Here is a 25264-nt window from a genome sequence, read left to right as displayed (position 1 = left end):
AGGAAAAAGATTGGAAGATCAGGGATAAGAATGTCTTGGGGTAGGGGAGCCTGGCTGGCTCAGTCAGTGGAGCATGTGACTCTTGATCTCGGGGTTCTGAGTTCGAGCCCCACACTGGGTGTAGACATTACTTAAAAATTTTTTAAAAATTAAAAAAAAAAAAAAAGGTCTTGGGGTAGACGTGTGGGTGAACAGGTGGGAGTGAATGCGACAATCTCTATCACACGTGGGTGGAGAGCACACACCACGCCCTCCACAGAAGAGGTGCTAAACCACCTCAATGACAAAATGACTCGGCCAGATGGGGTCAGCCAGCCTCGGTCATCAGCTACCCAGGGCTGACAGTCTGGGCACATGAATGAAGTGGCCACAGTAGTACAGGCTACTTCACATGAGCCCAAAAGCACGGACCTAACTTACTGAGGCTAAGCTGGCTACACAAACTGCCAAAACCACAGGCCATCTACAATGACCAATGATGGGCCCCCAAAATGGCTCCATTCCTTGAGGAGATCAACCAGGAGACCAACCTGCCACTTAGCAGGTGGTTGGCTACATAGGCCCCATCCATCTTGAAAGGGCCAGAAGTTTGCTCTCACAGGAATAAACGTGTACTCTGAGTATGGGGCTTGCCTCCCACCAGTCCTCAGCCAGCAAGGAAGGGGCCTGCTGCCCAGCTGTGGAGAGAGCAAGAGAGCCCACAGCCACCGGCTCCTTCAGGGTCCTGTGCTACAGAGCCCCCTTCCCCAAGATCGTGCCCTTCCCAGGGCAGCCCGCTCTGAGGACAGAAGGCAAAGAGGGCGTGGAGGCTCGCCAGCCTGATTCAAGACAGGTCCAGCAGTTCCAGCTTTATAAGAGACCCAGCACAGGGGACGTCTCCCTCTGCTCGATCCTGCCTCCACTCTCTTCTTGCCTAACCCCTATGAAACATCTCATACTGCAAACTCTACTGCAGCACCTGCTTTCAGAGAGCCCCACCTGAGGCACAGGTATGGACATTCAAGGTGCAGATCCTCTCGCACAGTTCCTTGCTACACTTGCTGACACTCAAACACAAATGAGGTCCAAGCCAGGAAGTAGTTAAAAATATCCATCCCTGCCACAGAGTCTTTATTCCCATTATTGTTATGGTCTCAAACAAGTCTTCCACAGAAATTAAGGATTTACACATACTATGTTTAAACATAATGTGCTGGATCATTAAGTGATAATCTGGGATTAATAACATAAAAATAAAAGATGGCAAGAAGGAAAATAATTGAAAAGGAACAGTTATATATAACTATGACATAAAGTATTCAAGTCATTCAGTCAAACATATCTGGAATGTCCTTGATGAACCAGGGGATGGGGTACACAGGTCAAACAGTCCATGCACCACTCACAGTTTAGTGGGGACCACAGACTAAAAAAGACGACAGCATACCCTTATATACATATATACCCCTAGGTTAAGAGAACATGTGCCTTACAGTAGCTTAGTAAGATCATTTTTCCAAGGTCATTCACAACCATTCACAATAAAAGCATGAAAAAATTACCATGTGCACAGTTTTAAGACATTTAAAATAACAGCAAAAACTCCTCAAATACACCTTGCCTGTTTTAAACAATGAATCTTCCAAAACTTTTTAAAGTTTCCTTTATAACATTTCCCACTCCATCCCCCAAAACCCAAGTACTCTTCTTCTCCAATTATCAGTAACAGAGACTATTAGGGAAGACAAAAAGACTATTTCAATGGCATTATTTCATTTATGGGAAAAGAACAGCAACAGCATCTGTCTACTTCTGACTCCTCAGCACTTACAAATATAATAACCCAAATGAGTTACCTCTTCTCCGGGATAAATGCTGTGCCTGATTCCTGTGCGTCTTGCTTTGGCGCTGCATTTGCAGAGTGGCCCATCATTCATCTGTCAGAAACAGAATGTAATTCTTTTTTATTGGGGGGAAAATCCACACCATGCACAATGAGGCCTCGGAAACTCTGTGGGTTTTAATGTGATGAGTACGGGAGCTCTGAAGAGGCTGTCACGGTTAGAAGATTAAACGGATGTTCCAAAACCAATAAAGCTGCAGACTGTCTATATTGTCTGATAAAGGGAAACCGTATGACAATGCTGGATTCCCGAGTTATTTGTGCAGCCAAGCAGAAAATATCAATGTCAGGGCACTGTTTGCCCCCGTCTTCTCCTACCACTATTTCAGTGTGTTTCTCACATTTCTTATTTCAGGAAATATGACTCTTTCACAAAAGAAAAGCACATTTTATATCCTGAAGGAACACAGAGAATGTTTTGAAGGTGACCTGCAGATTAAATGTTTCCAAAAGAAAAACCTAAAGATATCTAAAGCAGAGGGGGAAAAAATGCTACTAGAAGGAGAGAAACCCAATGCTAATCAGGTAAGTCAATGTCTGCTTTTTCACCTGAATTCATTTTACTACCATGAACTCCACCCATGTGATACAATGAGTGAATAATTCCTGAATGCCTCTTGGATAGAAAGATGACTGCTAAGCATTAGGGGGAAAGAAGGGTGACAAATAACTCCATGTATTCAAGAAATATTTACTCTAGACAGGAGAAATAACATACATATGATATACTTACTAATTTAAAGAAAAAGGGAAAGAGTCCATGTGGCGATACCATATCACTGGCTTTAAAGAAATGAAATGTGAAGGGCAGAACAGGAAAGGAAAAGAAGAAGGGTATTCTACATGAGGAAAAAAAGGGAAGGAAGAAAGTCTACGTTATGCTCCAGGGACATGAGACCTATCTAAACAGAGTGGATCATTTATGCGAGGAAGAAGACCAAAGACGCAGAACTGAGGTCAAAATCATAAAGGGCCTTAAAAGCCAGTTTCATGAGTTTATTCAATACAAATGGTAATACTGAATCAAAACAGAGACCAGAGCATCAATTCAAGGCAGAATGGAGAAGTTCCATTTCTCACTTTCTTTGTATTTATTAAAATATATATGTAGGTATAAGACACATATTATAACATGTAACACACGTTTCCTTAAAGTTCTAGTGATTTGTAACTCGCATCCAATGAAAATGTCTCAATAAAACTTCAAAAAGAAATATTAAAGTGAAAAATGATAACTTTCTTTATCCTTTTGGAAAATCTAAAGCTTCAGGTAGCACAGTAGAGGAATAACATCGCTACCTAAAAAAATCACATTAAGATAGTATCCACAGTAACAGTTGGTAAACCGAGTTGTGATGGGCTTCACTGAAAAGTCACAACACCACTCCTAATGCTGGGCAGTGGAGAAATCACTTCATGCTCACTGATTTCCAGAGAAGCACACAGACATCCTACATTCCTGCCCTTTACCAGGGTCTTGGCCCCAGGGCAGATCGGCCCTTTACAAGGCTCAACTGTACAGAGGACACAAACCAAACATAGAAAACAGAAGGGTGAGACTACATAGAAGGCCTTTGTAAATCTCTAATAAAAATAAGAATGTACAAGGGCACCTGGGTGGCTCAGTTGGTTAAGAATCTGCCTTCAGCTCAGGTCATGATGCCAGGGTGCTGGGATCAAGCCCCACATTGGATTCCCTGCTCAGCGGGGAGCCCACTTCTCCCTCTGCCCCTCTCCCAGCTCATTCTGTCTCTCTCTCAGATTGGAAGGAAGGAAGGAAGGAAGGAAGGAAGGAAGGAAGGAAGGAAGGAAGGAAGGAAGGAAGGAAGGGAAAGAACACATAGAAACCAAGGAATAGGCTTCTTGATAGAGCAACAGAGTGTTAAGAAGACCACATATGGGGAAAAGGGTGCGACAACTAATGGACACAGGATTTCTTTTAGGGGAAACAAAAATGCTCTAAAATTAAATTGTGATGATGGTTGTTAAATCTTGTGACTACACTAAAAAAAAAATTGAATTGTACACTTTAAGTGTGTAAATTGCATAGTATGTGAATTATAACTCACTAAAGCTGTTTAAAGAGATCATATGCACGGTTAATAACATAAAGTAAGTTCAAAATGCTTCACATTTTTAAAAATTTCTGCTCAGGGCGCCTGGGTGGCTCAGTCGTTAAGGATCTGCCTTCGGCTCAGGTCGTGGTCCCAGGGTCCTGGGATCAAGCCCTGCATCGGGCTCCCTGCTCCACGGGAAGCCTGCTTCTCCCTCTCCCACTCCCCCTGCTTGTGTTCCCTCTCTCACTGTGTCTCTCTGTCAAATAAATAAATAAAATCTATTTAAAATAAATAAATAAATAAATAAAATAAACATTTCTGCTCAATTCCAAGAGAGCAAAAAGTACCACAAAATACGTTTCTGTCAGACATTCCGCCTATATTAATTCTAAAGAAAGAAACCATTCAGATAGCTGTCATCTACCAAGAACCAGAAGAACATTCAAATTAATATAGAATGGTATGCATTTATTTATAAAGTCTGCATTTTACATTATCTTTTGATAGGTATATGTTTTATTATGTTAATAACTTCGTGTGAATTAAAGATACTATTTTTATATGTATTGTATATTTATAGAATACAAATCTTTTATAAAGATACTATTTGGTATTAAAGTGTTACTTCATAATAAAACAGTTAAGTAAAAATAAAAATGATTATGTCCAGTTATGACATCATTAGCTCAAAAATGCTTAACAAGGAACAGAACTTACAAGGAATTGTGACTATTACCAACTAAGAAATATGAAGTCTTACAGGACTTAAGACATTGTTTACTATATCACTGCAAGATACCTTCCAGATGAATTGCTTTTAAAAAGACCTACAAGTGCTCTCTCCCTCAGCCTGCCATTTGTCTCCTTCCGTTTACTGTAAGTTTAATGAGGCAACACCATTACCCTGCTCCCTAACACAGAATTTACAAACATCGTCAAACATGATTCAGGAGACAGTGGCACTGGTGCTTGATTCAGGAGACAGTGGCACTGGTGCTTATGCTTTGGTGCTGAACTCTGAAGCTGAAGAGAAATAAGCTCCAAGGAATGACACACAACCTGAGAGTAAAATTCATTTTTCATACCAGCCAACATGCATCTTCTGAGCCTGAAGTCATAAATGTGATGTGTGGGTCTGCAACCTTCATAGCAAGAACACAACATAAAAACATGCGCACCTGGCCTGGGTCATTGTACCAAAGTTCATCATGCAGCCGGTCAGGGTGGGCCTTTTTACGTTTGATTTCTGCAATGACATCAAAAACTTCAGAGTCTGAGCTGCTCGAACAGGTGCTGTCCTCATCAGACTCACATTCGGATTCACTGGAACTCTCTAATAGAGGTCGGGGGGTGGGGGGGAAAGAGAAGATGAAGAAATTCCCAATTGTTTATTCTTTCAGCAAACATTTGGGTGCCTACTCCACACCAAGCACTCTGCTAGGCAATACCATGAAAATAATACAGCCCGTGGTGCTAAGTCACAATCTAGTTACGGAAGCAATGAAAACAGAGAGTTTTAGAGAAAGACCTAATGAACAATGCCACAGTAGCAATGTTGGAGTCTCACATTTAAAAAGGTGCAGTAATTCAAAAAAGGGTGGGTCCACCCTGACCCAGAGGGTCCCTGAGATCTCCTGGAAGAGGTGCATGGGATCCAGACATACGGATGGGGCAGAGCTAGGCTGATGAAGGGCTGAGAGGAGAGGGGGCCCTCAGACCAAAGCATGGAGGGAAGAGCACAGGCACTCTGGCTAGAGCAAAGGCCCCATAGAAGAACACCAGGAGGTAAGGGGTTCGGGTGTCATGAACGCCAGACTGAGGGCTCTGATTTCCAGACTGAAGATTTTAGATTTTTTTCTCTCCATAGTAGCAAAAGAAGATTTTAGTCCTTGGAAGTGACTAGGTAAAAACAGACTGAGAATTTTGCAAAGTGATGTAAGCCAGTCACAAAAAGACAAATACTGTGTGATTCTACTTCTAGGAAGTACTAGAGAGCTCAAATTCATAGAAAGAGAAAGAATGGTGGTTGCCAGAGGCTAGTGGAAAGAGGGATTGGGGAGTCGTTTAATGGGTACAGAGTTTCAGTTGAGCAAAATCAAGAGAGTTCTAGAGACTACACAACAATGTAAATGGTCTCAACACTACTGAACTGTATACTTAAAAAATGGTTAAATGGTACATTATATGTTATGTGTACTTTACCACAATTTTAAAAAACAGACTCAGAACTTAGGTTAATCCTACAAGAGATTAACGTAGTATAGCACAGTAATAAAACTCAACCCTTACATAGTTGGATTTTTGAGTGTACTGCATAAGGTAAATGCTATTGTCTTCCTTCTTTTACAGATGAGAAAAGTAAGGCACAGAAAGATTAAATCACTTGTCCAAGGTCACATACCAAGTGGTAGAGCAGGGATTTGAACCCAGGCCAGCTGGTTCCATCAGTGCTTTTGCCCACCATGGACCCTGCCTCTCAGCTGGGAGACATGCTGAAGGTGGGCAGATGAGAGCCAGAGAACACGGGAAAGGCACAGTGAAGGCCTCATCTGTGAATGGCTTTCTGTTAGGGGCTAAGACCGCAAAGTGGTAAAAAGCAGTTTCCATCCTCAAAGATCTTAGCATCTACTTGGAACCTCAGAATACACATGAAAAAATAGACCACCATATGAGAAAGTTATGGAAAGTATCCGTGTGAGTTGAAAGAAACCTTCAATCAGAGCTGGCTTAGCGCTGGCGTTTCCTCATCAAAGCAGGAGCTCCCTGGCAGCGGAGAGGGCCACAGGGAATGCCTGCCCATGAGAGGCATAAGGCACAGGGTTAGGGTTAACACGCTCCTGCTTTTGGCGGGGAGGCTGGACTATGGTCCCTTCTGATTCTCAGACTGGACAATTCTACAAGGGACACAACTGTTAACATGCCCTGCAAATGAGATCTCTTATGTATTCTGCTGAATGTAACTAAGGGAAAGTAAGATCAAAAAAGAGAAAGTTCCACTGTTACGTATTTTGCTGACCATAATTAAGGAAAATAAAATGAAAGAAAGGAAATTTCAATGTGGGACTCTCAAGAACACATCCCCAAAGTTGAGGTTTAAGCAGTAACAAGAGCACAGGGTCTTGATCTAGTAACTTCTGACTCACCCAAATCTTCATCTAGCTTCGTCTTGGGAGGCTCCCACGGAGGTCTAGCAGCTTTGGCCTTTTCTTGCCTACTCCCCAGCTCTTCCTCAAATTTGTCATATAAGTCACGCAGCCTACTTGTTCCAACCACAGTAGAATCTCCCTTTGAAAAAGAAAGGATCAATATGAAGAACTACATTAATAGTAGCCATACCAAAGAGACATATGACCTCACAAATAATCAAGGATTTGTAACAGCAAGGTGCCATCTCCTTCAATTTAACAAACATTTAAAAACATAATTTCCAATGCTGGCCATGATGTTCTGAATCACATACGACATTTATGGCTAACACAATCCTCAGGAAAATGCGCTTTGCCAACACTGAGAAACGTTAAGAACTGTTCGTCTATGCCCTTTTGATGTGACAAAATAAATCATGACCCCCCCGAACAGGAATTCATGATAGCTGACACTCTCCTAGGGAACATACACTTCCCCGCTACTAAAAATCACTGCCTTATCTTCCACATTAACCCAATGATCAAAAATCAATATCCTATGGAATGAAGAAATCACAGGAATAAAAGGCATAGCATAGGGAATATAGTCAATGACACTGTGATACCATTGCACGGTGACAGGTGGTAGTAGCTACACTTGTGAGCATAGCATAAGGGAGACATGTTGGTTCAATCACTATGTTGTAGACCTGAAACTAATGTAACGTTGTCAACTATATTCAAATAAAAATTTTTTTTTAAAAAAGGAACATCATGGTAGCATTTAAAATGCCAAAGACAGGGGCACCTGAGTGGCTCAGTTAAGCATCTGCCTCTTGGTTACAGCTCAGGTCATGATCTCAGGGTCATGAGACTGAGTTGAGCATGGAGTCTGCTCAAGCTTCTCTCTCTCTCCCTTTGCCCCTCCCCCCCTTTGCACACTCATTCTCTCTATAATAAATAGAAGCTTTAAGTAAAAAAAGGAAGAAGGAAACATCTTATATATCCCCCCACACACACATATACACCCCATAAATACAGGGACACAGACACACACGCACATACACATATACTCCACAAACACAGGGTCCTACAATGCATTCCTAGAGGAAATCCTCCACTTTGCCCCACTCTCTCTTCCCAGTTAAAATCACTTTAAATGTCCATACTCTCCAACTTACTAATTTTCAAAATGTAAGGACCAGACCTATCAGACATAAAAAGCAAATTAAAGCCAATCATAAAATCTGCAGTTATCCCGAAAGAGGTAATTGCTTTTTCAAAGCCTCACCTCATTACTGACATCGGCAAATCTAGGATAGCTGACATTCTTGCCACCTCTCTGCACCAGACGACAGAACACAAATGCAAATGTGGGGCTTCCAGTTTATTAACTTTTCTTCTACACCAGTTTTAATACACCCATAAAAATATAAGAAAAAAAAAACTGCGCCTGTTCAAACTCTTTGAACCTCAATGTCTTCAACTTTGTTATTTTAAAGATAATAATAAACTTTGTTATGGCAGCAATGGAAAATGAAGCCCTGGAGAAGACATATGATGTAGTTCTGGGGAAGGGATGGAAGACAAGATCCACGGGAGCTCTGGGCAAGTTCCTGGAGGATGGCCATACCCAACACTACCCCTGCATCCTATGTCTGGACAGAAGTGTGTAAAGACGATGCCTGGGGTCATCCTGCAACCATGGTGGATGCTCCAGAAGGCAGCAGATGCCAACCTAGAGCCCTGCCATCACTGACCCACTAAATGAACACCAGCCACCATCTCCCTCCAGACAACTTGTTGAGAGAAATAAACCCAGCTTAAGTCACACTTAGTCAAGCATTATTATTCACAGCCATATTCTGAACAGACAGATAATCTTTCCAGGAATGTTTTGAGGATTAAGTAAGGTAATAGGAGAAGCATGGGTGAAGTTACAGCACCATAAAGGTACTAAGCATGTGAACTTTCCCCTTCCTGTATTACATGAACCACGACTTAGAACCCTGCTCTAATTTATCAAGTAAAATATCACAGCACCATGAGATTTCTCAAATTCTTTTTTCCAAAGACAAGAGAATCTACTTTTAAGTTCCCTGTAGATAAGAGCCCAGGCCAAGTACAAGCTAGTTTCCCAAAATTCCAAATAGAATGCTCTTTTATCTAACCCCATCCACTAAAGCTGACATCTCCAGCCTCTTACCTCCCAAACCGGGAGATGATCATTCCTTCACTCATCCATTTAATCAATGAGCCTATGTGTCTACCCTGTGGCAAACAGGTCTAAATTAATGGGATGGAGTCATAACACCTACCAGGAGAAAGAGACTAGAGAGCGACCAAAAATCAAATGGATATAAGATAAAAAAGGAAAAAGAAGCGAGCATATGAAAGAGGGGGTCATGGAGTCCGACACAGCAATGACAGAGTGGGCTGCCAAGGCCAGGAGCCTCATGCTGAGCAGCACGTGCACTGAATCTCTCAACAGCCCATGAAGGGTGACTATCCCTACCATTCCACAAAACCAGCCAATATGCATAGGAAACTTCCTGTGGTTATCTTTGGTAAGGACAGACTTACAAGAGACGAACTCAAATTCTTCCTTATTTCCCACCTTGGGGGGAAAATACACACACAAACGCACAACCACAAACTGCATAAAGTAGTTACGTGTGAGAACTTATCAAACCACCAGTATCAAGACTAGCAGTGTTATAAAAATGCAGAATGAAGAGATACTTTAATTACTACTGCACTCTTGCCTTTGGTTGTACAAAACAGCTTTGGTCTACAGCACAGGTTCTCAACCGGGGGGGCGGGGGGCATTTGGCAACATTTGAAGACAGCTTTGGTATCACAAGTGGGGAGGGGTTCTACTCGCATCCTGTGCATACATCCCAGGGATGCTGCTCAACATCTTACAATGCGCAGGGCAGGCCCCACCACAGAATTATCTGACTCCAGATGCCAAAGTTGCCAAAGCTGAGAAACCCTGGTCTACAGCTTCTCAGACCTACCACCTGATCCATGGGGTCACTGGAGTAGTAGTTTTCTGAGTGGGTACAGCGAATCCACACAGGCTTAAGAAGTTCTTCTTCCTCCTCCTCATTTTTGTCAGGCAGTGTCTCCTCCGGCTCTTTTTCCTTTATTGAGGTATAATTCTTCTCTTTGCCAGTGCTCTGGCTGTCACTCCATCTGTCTTTTTCTTCCTCCCAACGAGCTCTCTTTTTCTCCCTACTTGGGGAATGACTTTAAAAGGAGGCAAAGGACGCTAATTATTTAAAATGCTCTTAAGTTGTAAAACGATTCTATTTCACCTGTTTAGTTCACTTTTCACCTAAAATAAAAATGCCGTACCAAACCACCATATTTGCTTTTGTTAAACCAGTGATTCCCAAACACTAGTCTGATGGCATCAGAATCACCTGAAGTTAGTTGTTTAAAAATACAAATTCCCAGGCCCTACCCCAGATCTACTTACTGATTCACAGTCTCCGGGGGTGGGGCCCAAGAATCTGTATTTTTAATAATCTCCCCAGGTAATTCTGGTGTGCATCCAACAGGTTCAGGGATAACCGGCCAACCGTAACTCCTAGAAGAGAAAGATATTTCGGAAATACTTGAAAATCTCCACAATGTCAGCAATGAGAATACTAGTTTTGAATCTTCCACGGCTTGCTTTGCCAAGAAAAAAGAAAGGCTTCACAAAACATGGTTTCAGCTTGGCCAATAAATTGAGCCTAGGACCATAATCCAAGAGTGAACCAGTTATATCCTCCCTAACCACGTCTCTGGAAGCCCACACTTGGGTTACTACTTAGTGAACCACCACTTTGTCAAATTCTGATCCCTGCACAGACTAATATTAACTCAATTAAAAAGGATAAAAACAAGTCAATCTCCTTGAATTCCTGCTTGAAATATGCAAAGGCCCATCCTATGGATGTGTTTAGAGGGAAAAACCTACAGGATAGATTTTAACTTAAGATCCAAAAATTTAAATGCAACCATACAGACCCTGAGAATGCAGCCAGAGAGAGTAACTGCTTTATTAGTATAATGCGGGCATCCTCTGCAGCCACAAGTAGCAAAGTTACTATAATCCAAGAAAGCTTACAACTGGATCAAAGTCATAAATTAACTATTCACATCAACTCTACCACTAACTTCTCATTTTATGACAAGAAGTGTGTGAGGGTGCAGCGGGGAATGGGTGAGTGATTAGAAAGATTACATATACTGGCTATTTATTGATATAACTTCTGAATGTTACAATGTATATATTTTGTTACCAGAAGTTACTGTAAAGTAAAATGTATACACATCCACTGTAGAAAGCTAATAAAGCATTAACAAAAAGAAGACAAAACTCATCCATAAAACCACTCCAAGATAACCACTACATTTCACAAATGTGTTAAAACATATAGATATAGGACTATATATACATAAAAACATACACAGTTTAACAAAAAAAAGGAACTCTATAGACTGCCTTTCTCACTCAAAAGAAAATCAGGAATACCTTTAAATTTCAATACAGCTATACCTGAACCACTTTTATAATAGGCGCATATTATTCTTGTTATATATGTAGCCATAATTTTACAAATCTGATCAGTCATTTAGGTTGTTACCTTTCTTTTTTTTTGCCATCATAAACAATGCTACTGTGAACACACTTGTGTTCTTTGTACACTTGTCAAATTACTCCACACAGAGAATGCATACTTCTTTTTTAAGGCTTCTCTCTAGATAGGTAGTACCAGTTTAGACTACAATCAAAACTGTATGTGAGTTCCCATTTCCATACATCTTGTCAACATGATTTTTTAATCTCTGCCATTCTGATGAAAGAAGGTATCTTATTTAACTTGCAATTTTTTATCACTACTGAAACGTTTCATGTTCGCTTTCTTTATGAACATCCCAGTCATATGCTATGCCAGTATTGTTAAAATTAGTATAGTCTTTTTTATTCATTGAAAAAGTTTTTTTATTAAGGTAACTGCTCTTCTGTCAAATGGAATGCAACCTCTTTCAGTTTTTTTCCTTTTAATTCTATTGCTATATGTAACTTACACGGCCAAATCCAGAGATTTTTTTTGTTTATGCTGCCCGCCTTAGTGTAATGCTTGGAATCCTTTCCCAACCCAAAGTTAAATAAATATTTTCTATTTCCTTCAGTTACTCCTTAACATAAATTTTTTTTATTCTACCTCTCTGAGATAGAAGACAGAAATCTAATTTGTTTTTCCTCCATATGGCTTGTCGACTGTCCCATCAGTTTCTCCTCTGATTTGAAACAAGTTTATGATGTAAATTTTCATATTACTTGAATGTTGCTCAATATCTGGGATATTTTATACCCACATCAAATTGCTTTAATTATTCTGTGTATTGAATATTTTAATTCTACTAAAGTAAGTATCCCTGCATAATTATTTTTCTTCATTATTTTCACTTCTATTCCAAAGAAGAATCGGAGTCATTATAAAGTTTTAAAACTAGTAGTTCAACTGAAGTTACATTAAAATTATGGATTATTTGAAGAACAGTGGTATTTTCACGACCCTGGTGTCCACTTCCACTGTGGGAACATAGCATGCCTCCATTCACTTACATCACCTTGTCTTCAGCTACATTTCTAGTTTTCTTCACACTGATCTATATATTTTTTAAGCTTATTAAGATATTTAATTTTAGTTAAATTTTCAATAATGAACCTACATTTTTTCCCATTACATTTTCTTAGGTGTTTCTGGTATTTAGGTTTCTTAGATGTTTCTGGTATTTAGCAAGTATATTAATTTTGGTATGTTTCTTTTATAATTTCAACTTCAGTGAATTAATTCTCATTGTTTCTTAGCTGATACTCTTGAATTTTCCTGCTAATACCATTAGCTAATAATGGCAACTCTTAGCTTCCACTAGTATGGGGTTGGTTGGTTTGTATGTTTATTTTAGTGCTTAATGCAAGCCTAACACTCTGCTAAGCACTTTACTGACACTCACATTTAATCCTTAGAAGAATCCTATGAGGCAGATATGAACATCTCCTACAGAGGAAACAGAATTGGAAACTGCATCACTTGCCCAGTATCACAAAGCTATTAAGCGGTAGTTAAATGCTAATACGGTTGTTTGACACAGACATTTTGACATGTACTAAAACCCCACCAAATGTTTATTGCTGAGAAAGAGGCAAAACCATCCTCACACCACTCCCCTTGAAGCAGGTGTCCTGAATGATGGATGGTCAGGGTTGCCTGTTGTGAATATCAATTAATATTTTTTTTAACACTTTGAGAGGGTCATTTCAAAACAGGAGCAAAACATCTTCCTTAGGTAAGTGTCTCAGGCACTCCAAAATTCAAATTCCAAACTTGAACTTTTCTTCACAATAAGCTATAGTACAAACTACAAGTTTTCCTCCTTTACAGTATTTACATCTCTGATTTTAATCTTCTCATCCACTCCATTAGTTGGAACTCATAGAATCCAAGTCTCTGCCTTCTTCACAAGCTACCGGTCACTGGAGAAGAAACCACTAGACCAAAGAGATTTCCAGCACTAAACATTAAAAATCACCAACCATAAATGGGGTCCTCAATGGTTTCTATCAACATAGTATCTAGCTTTTTTTCCTGTCCTTAGCTCCTCCTCCATCGGCCCTTACTCTCTGAACTCTTCCTTGTTAATATCTAATCCATGGCATTTGGTATTTCCAGCTGGGATCTCTTTTCTGAACTTTACACCTGTGTACCCAATTAACTACCACACAATTCCACTTGGTTGTCTTACAGATTCACAAACTCCACAAGCTCAAACTGTACTCATCTTGCATCTTTCTTAATGCTCCCCACCCCCCATGGGGAGCACCATCTCAGGTGCTGGCTGCTGACTCTCCTTCCCTCACCATCAGTTATCCTACTGACTCTATCTCATAAATACCTCTCAGTTACCTCTACCATTCCCCATTACCACTGTCACTGCACTGGTCTAGGCATAAGCACTTGTACGGATTACTACAAAAGCTGTCTAAACTCATTTCCCAATGTCCACGCTTGACCCTCTCAGAGCACTCGTCTACACTGCAACCTTCACACACGCTCTTTTCTCTCCTACCATCCCCTTCCCTAACGCATCCCTATACACACTTCAAGTATCAATTGTAAAAAACATAAAATGTCAATTTTTCTATGACTACCCGAGACTGAGCTCTTGCTGTTGTGTTCCCAGGGCAACGTGTAATTGCTCTATCAAAAGCACTTCTCATGGCACTTAACTTTCTCATTCCTGTAAAGTGAGGACTCCTGTGAATGACTGTATCACTCACACCAATGTTTGCAATGTGTTTTGTTCACTTCTTGTCAGGTGACAGTGACAGGCAATAGAGCCGCCATCTTTTTCCTAACTTGTATGGGAAGGCCTGAAAGGTTTCAACACTAAATTTGGCTCTTCTGAGATGGTGTCAGTCATGCTCATCACGAGATGATATTCTCCATCATGTTAAAGAAGTCTGCTTATATACCTAGTTTACCAAACCTTCTATGTACAAAAGATGCTGGTTCTATTTTAAATACCTAATAAACAGGAACTGAGATAGCTCTACAGATTTTGACACAAAGAATTACTTATAGATTTTCTAATACTAACCTATTTATGCATGCAATCTTGAACTAAACTGTTATTTTAACATGCTACTGAAAACAACTAATATACTAATCAGTATTTTCATATCCATATTCATAAGAGAGATTGTTTTGTAGTTTTCTTTCCATTAGGTTAGGTTTTGCCATGTCGGTTTTCTGGGCATCACAGCATGAGCTGAGCTCTCTTTCCATCTTCACCAATGTTCTAGAACAGTTTAAAGCTTTTTTGGAGGTGGTACAAATCCAACTGTTTCCCTTTTTTGTCCATAGTTACTGGCCTATTAAAATTTTCTGCTTATGTGATTTGTAATTTTTGCTTTCATGGAAATCAACCCATCACATCCAAGTTTTTAAATTTTGTAAATATGGTATCTGTACTTATACCAACATATTAGAATTTTTAAATACCCTTCACTCTTATGATACATTCTTTCTTATACCTGATGGAATATGTTTTTCTTTTCCTGATTTGCCACTTTTTAAATCATATGACCTTTCAAAGAAGTCTTGCATTTACTTCCAAATATTGTTACAGTGCTATAGTTCTGTTTGCTATTTCATTAATTTCTTTTATCTTTAAATCCCTTTTTCTGCTTTTCTTATACTCTACCAATATTAGAGCCAAGTAATCAGATGATAATTATATAAACATATTTATATATAATATATAATTCTACATATAAAATGTATACATACAGTTACCATTTATTTGACACTAACTTTGGATCCAGCTCTAAGTGTTTTTACATCTATTCTCTCAATGACTCCTCGTCACTCAATAAAGCAAGTGTAACTGTTCTTATTTTAGACAAAGACACTGAAGCTTAAAAAGGTTAGATAACTCTGCCCAATATCACAACTGGGAGAATAACTGACCCCAAATCTGTCAGATTCCAGAGTGCTGTGATTGATTACCATTATGTAAGGCCATAAATTTTACCTTTTGATATAGAACTGGTCACACCCTGTAAGTTCTGGTTTACAACAATCTCAATGTCGTTCTTCTAAATAAAGTGTGACTGCAGTTTTACTTTTTTTTCTGAAACAAGTAAATTTAAGAGCATAATTATGAATTCCCAAGGTTCTTTTTTTAAGCCTTGAATATTAATGTGTATACAGTTTTATAGCAATTGAGGTCAGAAAAACTGGCCTGTATAATTTCTAACTTTTTGGAAATCTATCAAGATTTTCCTTGTGCATCTTCAATACATCTTGAAAGTAAAGGTTTTTAAGTTATTGGCTGTTTTAGCTTTTCACAGGGCATTTTGGATAGACTCTTAGGCTAGTTTGAAGACTTGGTGATTATTATGCATAAGCACAAAACCTGAATTCAAGGAGATCTAGGACTTCTTTCAGTGTCAACTCCTTGCTTACCTTCCAGATCTCTTATACTCTTTTTTGTAGGACCTTTCCAGAGATGGTGATCTTCGGCTGTCCCGGTGCCTGTGTCTCTCCCGTTCCCGCTCTCTTAAAGGAATTAAGACACAGAGCTGTTTTCAACAGAAAGACTCAAAAACACCATCTCTTTTCACTGAATTCATCTTCTAAATAAATGGACCTCACCTACAAATTTTTCAGGCACTATTCTCCATGGGACATTTTTATTCATCATTTATTAAAGGATAAAGGAGCTTTTCACTTTACAGAAGTTAACTAACTTGGACATTTTTTGTTGTTTTCTTCAAAGAAGTCATACTTGATGCTAAGCAGCAAAGGGATTTATGATAATCTCTCCAGATGTTCCAACCAGCCAATCCTCGGTTGTTTAACCTACAGGGAAAATTTAAAGGATTCTACTACCTAGTGATTTCTAGAAAACTCCCAATTTCATCCATCAAATAAATGTAAATTAAAGCTTTTATTGTGAAAATTAAGATAAGATTCTATAATTAAAGAGTTCTAAACTCTTACAGGTTAGAGGCCTGAGTGGTAGTTCTAGGTATCACTGACTGCCATGAGACTGTAAGTCACTTTACCTTGAAATGCTGTTTTCATCTGGAAACAACTCTAAATGGAGACATTGGGTTTATGCAACGTAAAATAGAATGAGGGATTTTAAAACCTTTCAATGTAAAATGGGAATTTAATAATGATAATAATAATAACTTCTGAGTCTATTTAATAAGTACAATGAAGATCTGGAACAAAACTTGGAACTCTAGTGTGTTTAAATCAGAACTAAATCTAAGGGAAATAACCATCCAATCTTAGAACAGAAAAAAAAAATGTTATATTAGCCTGAGTCCAGCTAGAAGACCATAAAAATGTCTGAATTCAAAAACATCCCCCAACCAATAGCCAAACAGAAGAAATGTAAATATACTGAAAATCAAAACTTACAAAAATGATCAAGAAATGTGACTGTTTAGATATTAAAACAGAAATTGTTTTTTCACTTAAAGATCACCCCTCCTCAGGAAAGATTCCTTTTAACATATGTATAAGCCTCAGGTATACACCAGCGGTCCAAAATAAAGTAGCCAGAGCTTGGGATTCTACATTCTTTATTTGATACACTTCTAAAATTAGTTTACTAAAAAGATTCCTTTTAACATATGTATAAGCCTCAGGTATACACCAGCGGTCCAAAATAAAGTAGCCAGAGCTTGGGATTCTACATTCTTTATTTGATACACTTCTAAAATTAGGCTGGCTCAGTCGGTAGAACATGCAACTCCTGCTCTCGGGGTTGTGAGTTTGAGCCCCACATTGGGTGTAGAGATTCCTTTAAAAAAATTAATAACTGAAATTACAGCTTACTTTTAAGTAGTAAAATCCCAAATAGTGAGTGGTACATGACAGATAAAATGTAACGTGTAAGAGCATGGCGGCTGAAAAGAATAATCGCCTGTATTTGCTAATAAAAACTCTACTGAAAGGACATCCCTAATTTTTTGTTTGTATTTTAACATGTGGGCAATAGAATTTTGCATCTGAGAATGATACTTCTGATGATGACTGCTACCTCGGAGTGGGTATGAATTGAAAAGGCCAATCTGGATATAAAGCACATTAGTAACATTTTTTAATGAACCCATTTAAAGCAAGAAGAACAATGTTTGCGTTGTTTTTCCAAAGACTCTTCGGTGTCTGCAAGCATTAAAATATTCCTTAGTACATAATACTAGCTCTGTGATGGCTACACATTGTACTCACCAGGACAGCTATGGGGATTATTGTGCTTTAGCACCATTCAGTGCACTGTCCCCACCAGACTGCAGAAGAGCATGCTCAGTGCACTGCATGAGATTGTTTATTCCCCAGACTAACCTTGATCTTTCCTGATAACAAATACACATATCCACTTCTTCAAAAACTTCCTCTAGAAATAGTTTGTCCTAAAACATCTGGTAATCAGTATTCAACCATATTCTAGAGGAGAAAAAGAAGAAGATGGGATCTGAAAAAGGATAGATTGACGTACCCTAAGAAGGAGAGGAGAAGTAGCCAGAGGACAGACTATAGAATTTGCATAAATTTAACACAATCTAATGCACAAATTTGTGAAGTTTTGGTTTTCCAATTTACTTCTAGAAATCATGCTAGGACATCATGTGCCCGATTTCTATTTCACAGAGACATTCCATATAAGACAGATGACTGACACTCTACCTAAGACCTCAAAGGGGGCCTACTATCATGTGGCCGTGACACTAAGGCAGCTCCAGGGCAAACACCCCAAGTGCATTACAAGATGACTCCAAAAGAAATAAAGGCATGTAGAAAGATGAGCTAACTGCCTAAGCAGGTCTTTACTATGTAAAGGAGTTGTGGTTTAGGATAACGCTGATTAATGGCACCTGATTTCACTTACCAGTAGAGAGCCTCACTTGACAGGACATGAGGTTCTTTAAAGAAACACATAGCTCCAAGTTTAAGCCTGATGCAAGAATTTAGGATTTTTATAGCAGAGTCCTAAAAACTTAACTACATCACCCCAAAATGGAAAAAAAAATGCCCATCTAGAAAGCTGAGTTCGCAGCAAAGTGCTTCCCTAGAAACAGGATTATTAACAATCATTTCAAAGTCTAAAGAAAACTATTAACACTTTCCAGTTTAGACTTTCACCATAAAGTTATCAAATACACTATCATAGGCCTCTGCCAATTAGTCCCTCAGAGAATAATTAAGGACAAAATTGACCAAAAACAGTAATTCACACTGAAAAGATTTTTTAGAGTCTATCAACTCTCAAACAGCTCTGGCCCACCAGAAATCAGTCATTTCTGCAGGAAGCAAGTTCCCTTCTACCTTCCACTGGGCATCACGTAGAGGAAACAACACATTTTCCTTCCAAACCTTCCAAGCACTAATCACTCTCTTCAGGACTGAGAATGACCACCACCATTAAGTGGCAAAATGTTCAGTCATGAACATGAAAACAAACAGTCATGTGAAAAATGTGGAAACCAAGAAGTGAACTGAATCCACAGGAGCCAAGATCAGCTCTCCACAAATGCACATAGTGAAGTGACCTGGTTTGGGGTGCTCAAACCCTTTTAGCACAAAAGTTCCATAGGACAATGAAGGTAAACACACCACAGGGGACAGAAAGAGAAGCACCACTACTAGCTCAACAAATGGAAAGCTTCAACAATATGAAGAGTTCACTGAAGGTACAAATTATTTGGTACAACTGTTATCTACATAGTTTTATTTTTCCATCTAAACCACTGGTTCTTAGACTTTTGGAGAAAAGTCTTGAGATTCTGCTGTAAGGTACCAATTTACTTACAGAAAAACATGCATACACATAAAATTCTGCATATAACTTCAGAGCATTTCTATAAACACATCTATGAGTCCCAGTTTAGAAATGCCTGCTAGAAACCTTACTTTCTTATATGTATCTGGTACAAGTATTTGGTCTCTTGAAAAAAAACAAATGTAATCTGTAATGAAGCAGTATTTTTCAAACACGACTTTCTTCAGTATGAATATATTTCAATGCAACAAAATCAAGTTAAAAACTATTTTGAAAACTCTGATGATGTGTAACCAATGTTATTGCACTTTACAAGGAAACAGAGCAAGAAGGCAACTATGTACAATAAACTTCCACTTATCCTAAAAACCAGAAAGCAAATTCTGCTTAACTAGTTCAATTCCTAATTGATAGCATACACAGATCAATTCCAAGAGAACTCCGGTGCTTTAACCTGATACGGTGATCATACTGAACAAAAGTAAATACGATAATGCAAAAAACACACGAAAAAGCAGTATGTGAACTTTCATTAGAGCACCATTAAAATGTCAGCTGTATTATGCAATGAGCTTACACTCATTGCAATGAATCTACACTGATAATTTTGAAATGCTTTTCAAAAGTGGCTTTTCTGACATTAACTACTTGTCAGTTGTCTCTTCCTCTTCAAAACAGTCCCAAACATGCTTTCTTTCCTTTGTAAGTCAAAATGCACTGCGGGACCGCTTTGGTTTGGTTTTCTGAGAAACCCAATGGCCCGTGTCTGGACCTCTGCAGTTCATTAAAAACACGCATGTGCTTTACCTGCTGCGCTCATAGCTCCGGTGACGGGAGGGCGTTCTCCCTCGGTCGTAATCTGATCTGTAGCGGCTGTCTTGTCTTCTCCTGTCAGGACTTCGGCCTCGTTCCCGCCGATCCAGGGACCGATGCCTCTCGCCTCGCCCATGACTGTGCTCCCGGTGCCTGTGATCCTCGTAGTGCTTGAGCCTTTCCGGGGATCTTCTCTCGCTGGGAGCCTTGGGGAGTGGGTATGGAGGGAGGTGCCTAAAATGAGGACTACTGCTGTTATTAGCACTGGGTGGGAAAGAACTGGGGTTGTTCTGGAAGCTATTAAAATTGGGAGGTGGGAAATTATGGTGTGAGTATCCTGGAGGGTACTGATAATTGACCTGCTGTGGCATGACAGGAGGGGGTGGAGGGTGGGGCATGGAAGGAGGGGGCATCATGAAGGGGAAAGTGCCTTGTCCAGGAGGTGCTCCAGGGACTGGGGGGTTATTAGGACAAGGCATCGGAGGCGGCATAGGAGGAAAACAAGGAGGCACGGGGAAGGGGGGCCTCATCTGATGGTTGGGGAAGGGGGGCCGTATAGGGCAGGGGGGAAGAGGGCCTTGGGCTGATGGAGGCATGGGAGGAGGGAAGGGGACAAAGTCTGGTCGTGGAGGCAGAAAATTGGGGGCTGGAGAGTTCGAGAATGTGGTGGAAGGGGCACTTGGAGGTTCGTATTGATATTGCACAGGAGGCTGCTGAGGGTGAAGTAGTCTCAGATTTTGGGGCCTGAAGGCTGGGGCTGAGGGTCTGGCTCCATGTCCTCCCCGCCCTCGGGGACACCCTCGCCCTGGGTGGAACGACATTCTATGACTTTGCAGGAGGAAAGAAAAAGAGAAAAAGAAAAAAGAACCAAAAACTCACCATAAACAGGGTTTCGCAAACACCTTACCATCTTTAAGAGCAACTGACAGACCCCTTCAGCCACTGGATTATTCTGATGTTGATGTTGCCGTTCTCTGTAATACCTCAAACTCCTCATGGCCAATGAACTCCTCTTCCTCTGTCTCAGTCCCTGGCTTCTGTCACTCCCTAAAGCTGCTCCTCCTCCAGAATGAACTCAACATCCCACTGTTTAATCATTTGCTGTTGTCCGTGCTCAGGCTCCCCAAAAATCTGAACCTTGCCATGTCATCCTACCCACACACCCCACATTCTCTACATATGCACCAGCATCTTCCTGTCTTCACCTTCCTCCACACTCAGCAGAGATTCCACAAATGCAACATAACAGGTCCTAAAAGGAATTAATAACCCTCCCCTCCAAGACAATACCACTGGCTCCTCTTTTCATGTTTCCTATCTCGATAGATAATAGCATTTATTGGTCCTCAAGTCATACACCAGGGAATTATCTGGTAACTTTTCCTCCCTTATCCCCTTTAGCCAAAAATTTATTTTAAATTCCCATCACTTCTGCGTCATATAAATATTTCCTGAGTTCATCCACTTCACACCAGCATTTCCTCCCTGGCTACAATAATAACACCCTTGCTGGCCTTTCTACAATCACTATTACCACCCACCAGGCCTCTGTCAGGTTCCCTCTCTCACGCTCTGTGCTGCTTCTTGGCGGGGGTCCTATGGTAATCACAATTCACCAACTAATTACCTCCTTCCAACTTTCACGTTTGGCTGCACCTCAGAAATATAAACTCCATTAGGACAGGGCTCTGGACTGTGCTCCCAGCCATGTACCTGCCCCATGTGAATACATTTCCTCCTCTCTGCACATATCAAAATCCTTCCCACTCTCTAGGGCCCAGTGCCAGTGTTTGCTCTTCTCTCTGCTCTCCCAAAACTCCCACCATTACTGTCACACCACTCACCACGTATTGCCTTGCATCATGATGTACTGTCTGGATATGTCACATCTTCCACAGAGAATATAAGCGCTAGAGGACAGAAAGAATAAAATAGGCATAAAAATGTTTCCCAAACTGCTAATGTCGGCAATCATCTTAACACTGATTTTGCACTCTCCAATGCATTGAGCATACTGACAAATTAAGAGTATGTTCCCCCGAATTAAAGTTTACAACTAACTTTTAAGATGTCCTTATCACAAGGAGACTAGCAATCAAATTCAAATACAATTTGTAAACACAACAGTTATCTTTGATTTCATCCTCAGCTTTCCATTGAAGAATGCTGTGAACGTGAATGACTTTCCAAATACTTAAGCTTCAGCAAATATTTTAAAAACTCAAGTAAATATTAAATACAAAAAACTTTAATGTAGAAGCATCTTCCTAAAGTATCTAACTAAAAGTTTTACCAATAGGCTTAAGGTAGATTTTTACAAAGGTTCAAGAAAATAATGTCAGATTATCTAGCTGTCTCAATCACTGTGCTTAATAACTAGTAGGCATCAGATAATATCTGATTTATGATTATCATTCAGTCTAAGGCCTTCATGATAAACCTAGGACCTACACAGTTGATCTGCCACCACAGGCTACTCATGGCTCATGGCCAACAGAATCGAATTCAAACTCCATGCTTGGCAATTAAGGCCTTCTACAACCTGGACCCAACTTCTTCCAGGCTTATCCTCTATCACCTTCCCTATGAAGTACCTATAAGCCCAGATTTTCCCAGCTGCCTAACATACCAGCTTGCTCTTTGCTCCCACTCTTCTAAAATCCCCTGCTCTATGAATCTACCCACTGACTTTCATCTACCTATGTCAAATGCCACCTCTTCTGTGAAGCCTTTCCTAGTTCCCTTTAGAAAGTAATCCCATTCCCTCTAGACTTACTTACTTCTTTTACAGCACTTACCAGAGACTGTCTCATATTATAGTCATGTGTGCACATTTCTAACTCCTCCACTAGATTATTAGCTTCTTGAGGACATGGGTTGATTCATAGTCATTTCTGTATCCTTCACAGCCCCTGGGAGAACATCCTGCACATAGTAGGTGGTCAATAAATGTTTACTATCTCATCAATGGCATATGTTTCTATGTTGTTACTGTACACTTCCCTTTCACATATATCCATGACATATTTGTAGTATCAAAACCAGACAAAGAGTAGGCCTTTTCACAGATTCATGCGATATTCAATGAGCCTATACAAGTCGCAGGCCCTGTGGACTCAAAGTTGAGTAGGACACATAGCCTGCAAGACTCAAGCTCTGAATTCACTTTAAAAAAATACATTTTAAAAAAATAAATAAATAAATAAGGCAATAAACAAGAGAAAACAGGTATGCACAGGGTCTAGGGGAACACAAAGGAGTGTGCTGAACCTAGAAGTGGAAAACAGGATCACTAACACTTGTACAGTGTGTAATAGTTGAACTTTCGGGATTAGATCCTCATGGATGTTTCTACAGAGAGAGTATCTGGAAACACTGATTATGAAACTGACATATTGAAGGCATAGTCAGACGGTGTTATGGATGCAAACTTTAATTCAAAATCAAAAGTCAAGGAATTCACTGCAACTGGAAAAGTACTTATTTTCTGCGTCTGTCTACTCCTAGGTTGCTGTTTGGAAAGAGGGAAACCAAGGGAGCTGTCTCGCATAGTTAAAACGTCCAGGAACATCAGTCTATGTTGAAAGAATCGCAAAGTGTGCCCACGTTATTAAGAACAACACCCTTTCCGGGGAACCCTCCTACACTGTTGGTGGGAATGCAAGCTGGTGCAGCCACTCTGGAAAACAGTATGGAGGTTCCTCAAACAGATGAAAATAGAGCTACCATACGACCCAGCAATTGCACTACTGGGTATTTACCATAAAGATACAAATCTAGGGATCCGAAGGGGTACGTGCACCCCAATGTTTATAGCAGCAATGTCCACCATAGCCAAACTGTGGAAAGAGCCAAGATGTCCATCGACAGATGAATGGATAAAGAAGAGGTGGTATATATACACAATGGAATATTATGCAGCCATCAAAAGGAATGAGATCTTGCCATTTGCAATGACATGGATGGAATGGGAGGGTGTTATGCTGAGTGAAATAAGTCAATCAGAGAAAGACATGTATCATATGATCTCACTGATATGAGGAATTCTTAATCTCAGGAAACAAACTGAGGGTTGCTGGAGTGGTGGGGGGTGGGAGGGATTGGGTGGCTGGGGGATAGACTTTGGGGAGGGTATGTGCTATGGTGAGCACTGTGAATTGTGCAAGACTGTTGAATCACAGATCTGTACTTCTGAAACAAATAATGCAAGATATGTTAAGAAAAAAGAAAAAGAAGAAGATAGCAGGAGGGGAAGAATGAAGGGGAGTAAGTCGGAGGGGGAGACGAACCATGAGAGATGATGGACTCTGAAAAACAAACTGAGGGTTCTAAAGGGGAGGAGGGTAGGGGGATGGGTTAGCCTGGTGATGGGTATTAAAGAGGGCACATTCTGCGTGGAGCACTGGGTGTTACGCACAAACAACGAATCATGGAACACTACATCAAGAACTAATGATGTAATGTATGGTGATTAACATAACAATAAAAAATTAAAAAAAAAAAGAACAACACCCTTTCCTTCACTTGCATCCCCAAGCCAGTCACCTTCGTTCAGCTGATTTGTAATTGCGTGTCTCCCTGTTTGCATCTCCCGCCAGACTGTGAGCCCCACGAGGCAAGCGCTCGGCTCACGGTCTCCCTCCGCTCCGAGACCCGGGCGGTCCCAGCCCTGGACCACCGCACGCGCTCCATAAATGAATGAAAGGCCGCATTTTTCACTTCTATTTGTTTGCGGGATTCGGGCCTAGGGTCGCTTTTTTGCCCTTAGCTGCAGATCTGAAGAGGGACTGCCCGACCTTAACTCGAAAGCGCCTCTCACCCCAGCCCCGCACTCCAGACCCGTTTAAACCGGACACTCGGAAAGGCTCCCTCTTCCAACACCCCCAAGTTGCCCCTTTTACCTACAAAAGGCTCTCGGGCCGCGAGGTTGCCGTCAAAGCAAAGTCAGGCTTATTCTGCAGCCGCCAAGACCATAGCGCCACCCGCGCCTCCGGAACAGGAAACCGAGGAAATTAAAAAGCAAA

General features: G+C 40.4%; 1 protein-coding gene across 6 annotated transcripts in view; it reads right to left on the bottom strand.

The window, feature by feature from the left end:
* Nucleotides 1-25230, bottom strand: part of DROSHA (drosha ribonuclease III) — a 120452-nt gene extending 95222 nt beyond the window's left edge. For 3 of the 6 annotated variants that reach the window (XM_028097963.2, XM_028097966.2, XM_028097967.2), the window contains exons 1-10: nt 25142-25229; nt 23039-23165; nt 22085-22150; nt 20235-21068; nt 16097-16189; nt 10549-10659; nt 10085-10316; nt 7083-7224; nt 5118-5272; nt 1836-1916 (exon numbers count right to left, since the gene is read on the bottom strand). In XM_028097963.2, coding sequence (XP_027953764.1) covers nt 1836-1916; nt 5118-5272; nt 7083-7224; nt 10085-10316; nt 10549-10659; nt 16097-16189; nt 20235-21068; nt 22085-22104 — 1668 coding nt within the window. In that variant the 5' untranslated portion in view covers nt 22105-22150; nt 23039-23165; nt 25142-25229. Of the gene's footprint in view, nt 1-1835; nt 1917-5117; nt 5273-7082; nt 7225-10084; nt 10317-10548; nt 10660-16096; nt 16190-20234; nt 21069-22084; nt 22151-23038; nt 23166-25141 lie in introns of all 6 variants that reach the window. The other 3 variants (XM_028097965.2, XM_028097969.2, XM_028097968.2) reach the window with 3 other exon arrangements.
* Between the last annotated feature and the right edge of the window lie 34 nt (nt 25231-25264).

Source organism: Eumetopias jubatus, unplaced genomic scaffold (assembly GCF_037043125.1).
Source record: "Eumetopias jubatus isolate StellerSeaLion01/CBP00866 unplaced genomic scaffold, mEumJub1_p1.0 scaffold_5, whole genome shotgun sequence".
NCBI classification, from domain to species: Eukaryota; Metazoa; Chordata; class Mammalia; order Carnivora; family Otariidae; genus Eumetopias; species Eumetopias jubatus.
This window is presented reverse-complemented; position numbering and strand designations above follow the sequence as displayed.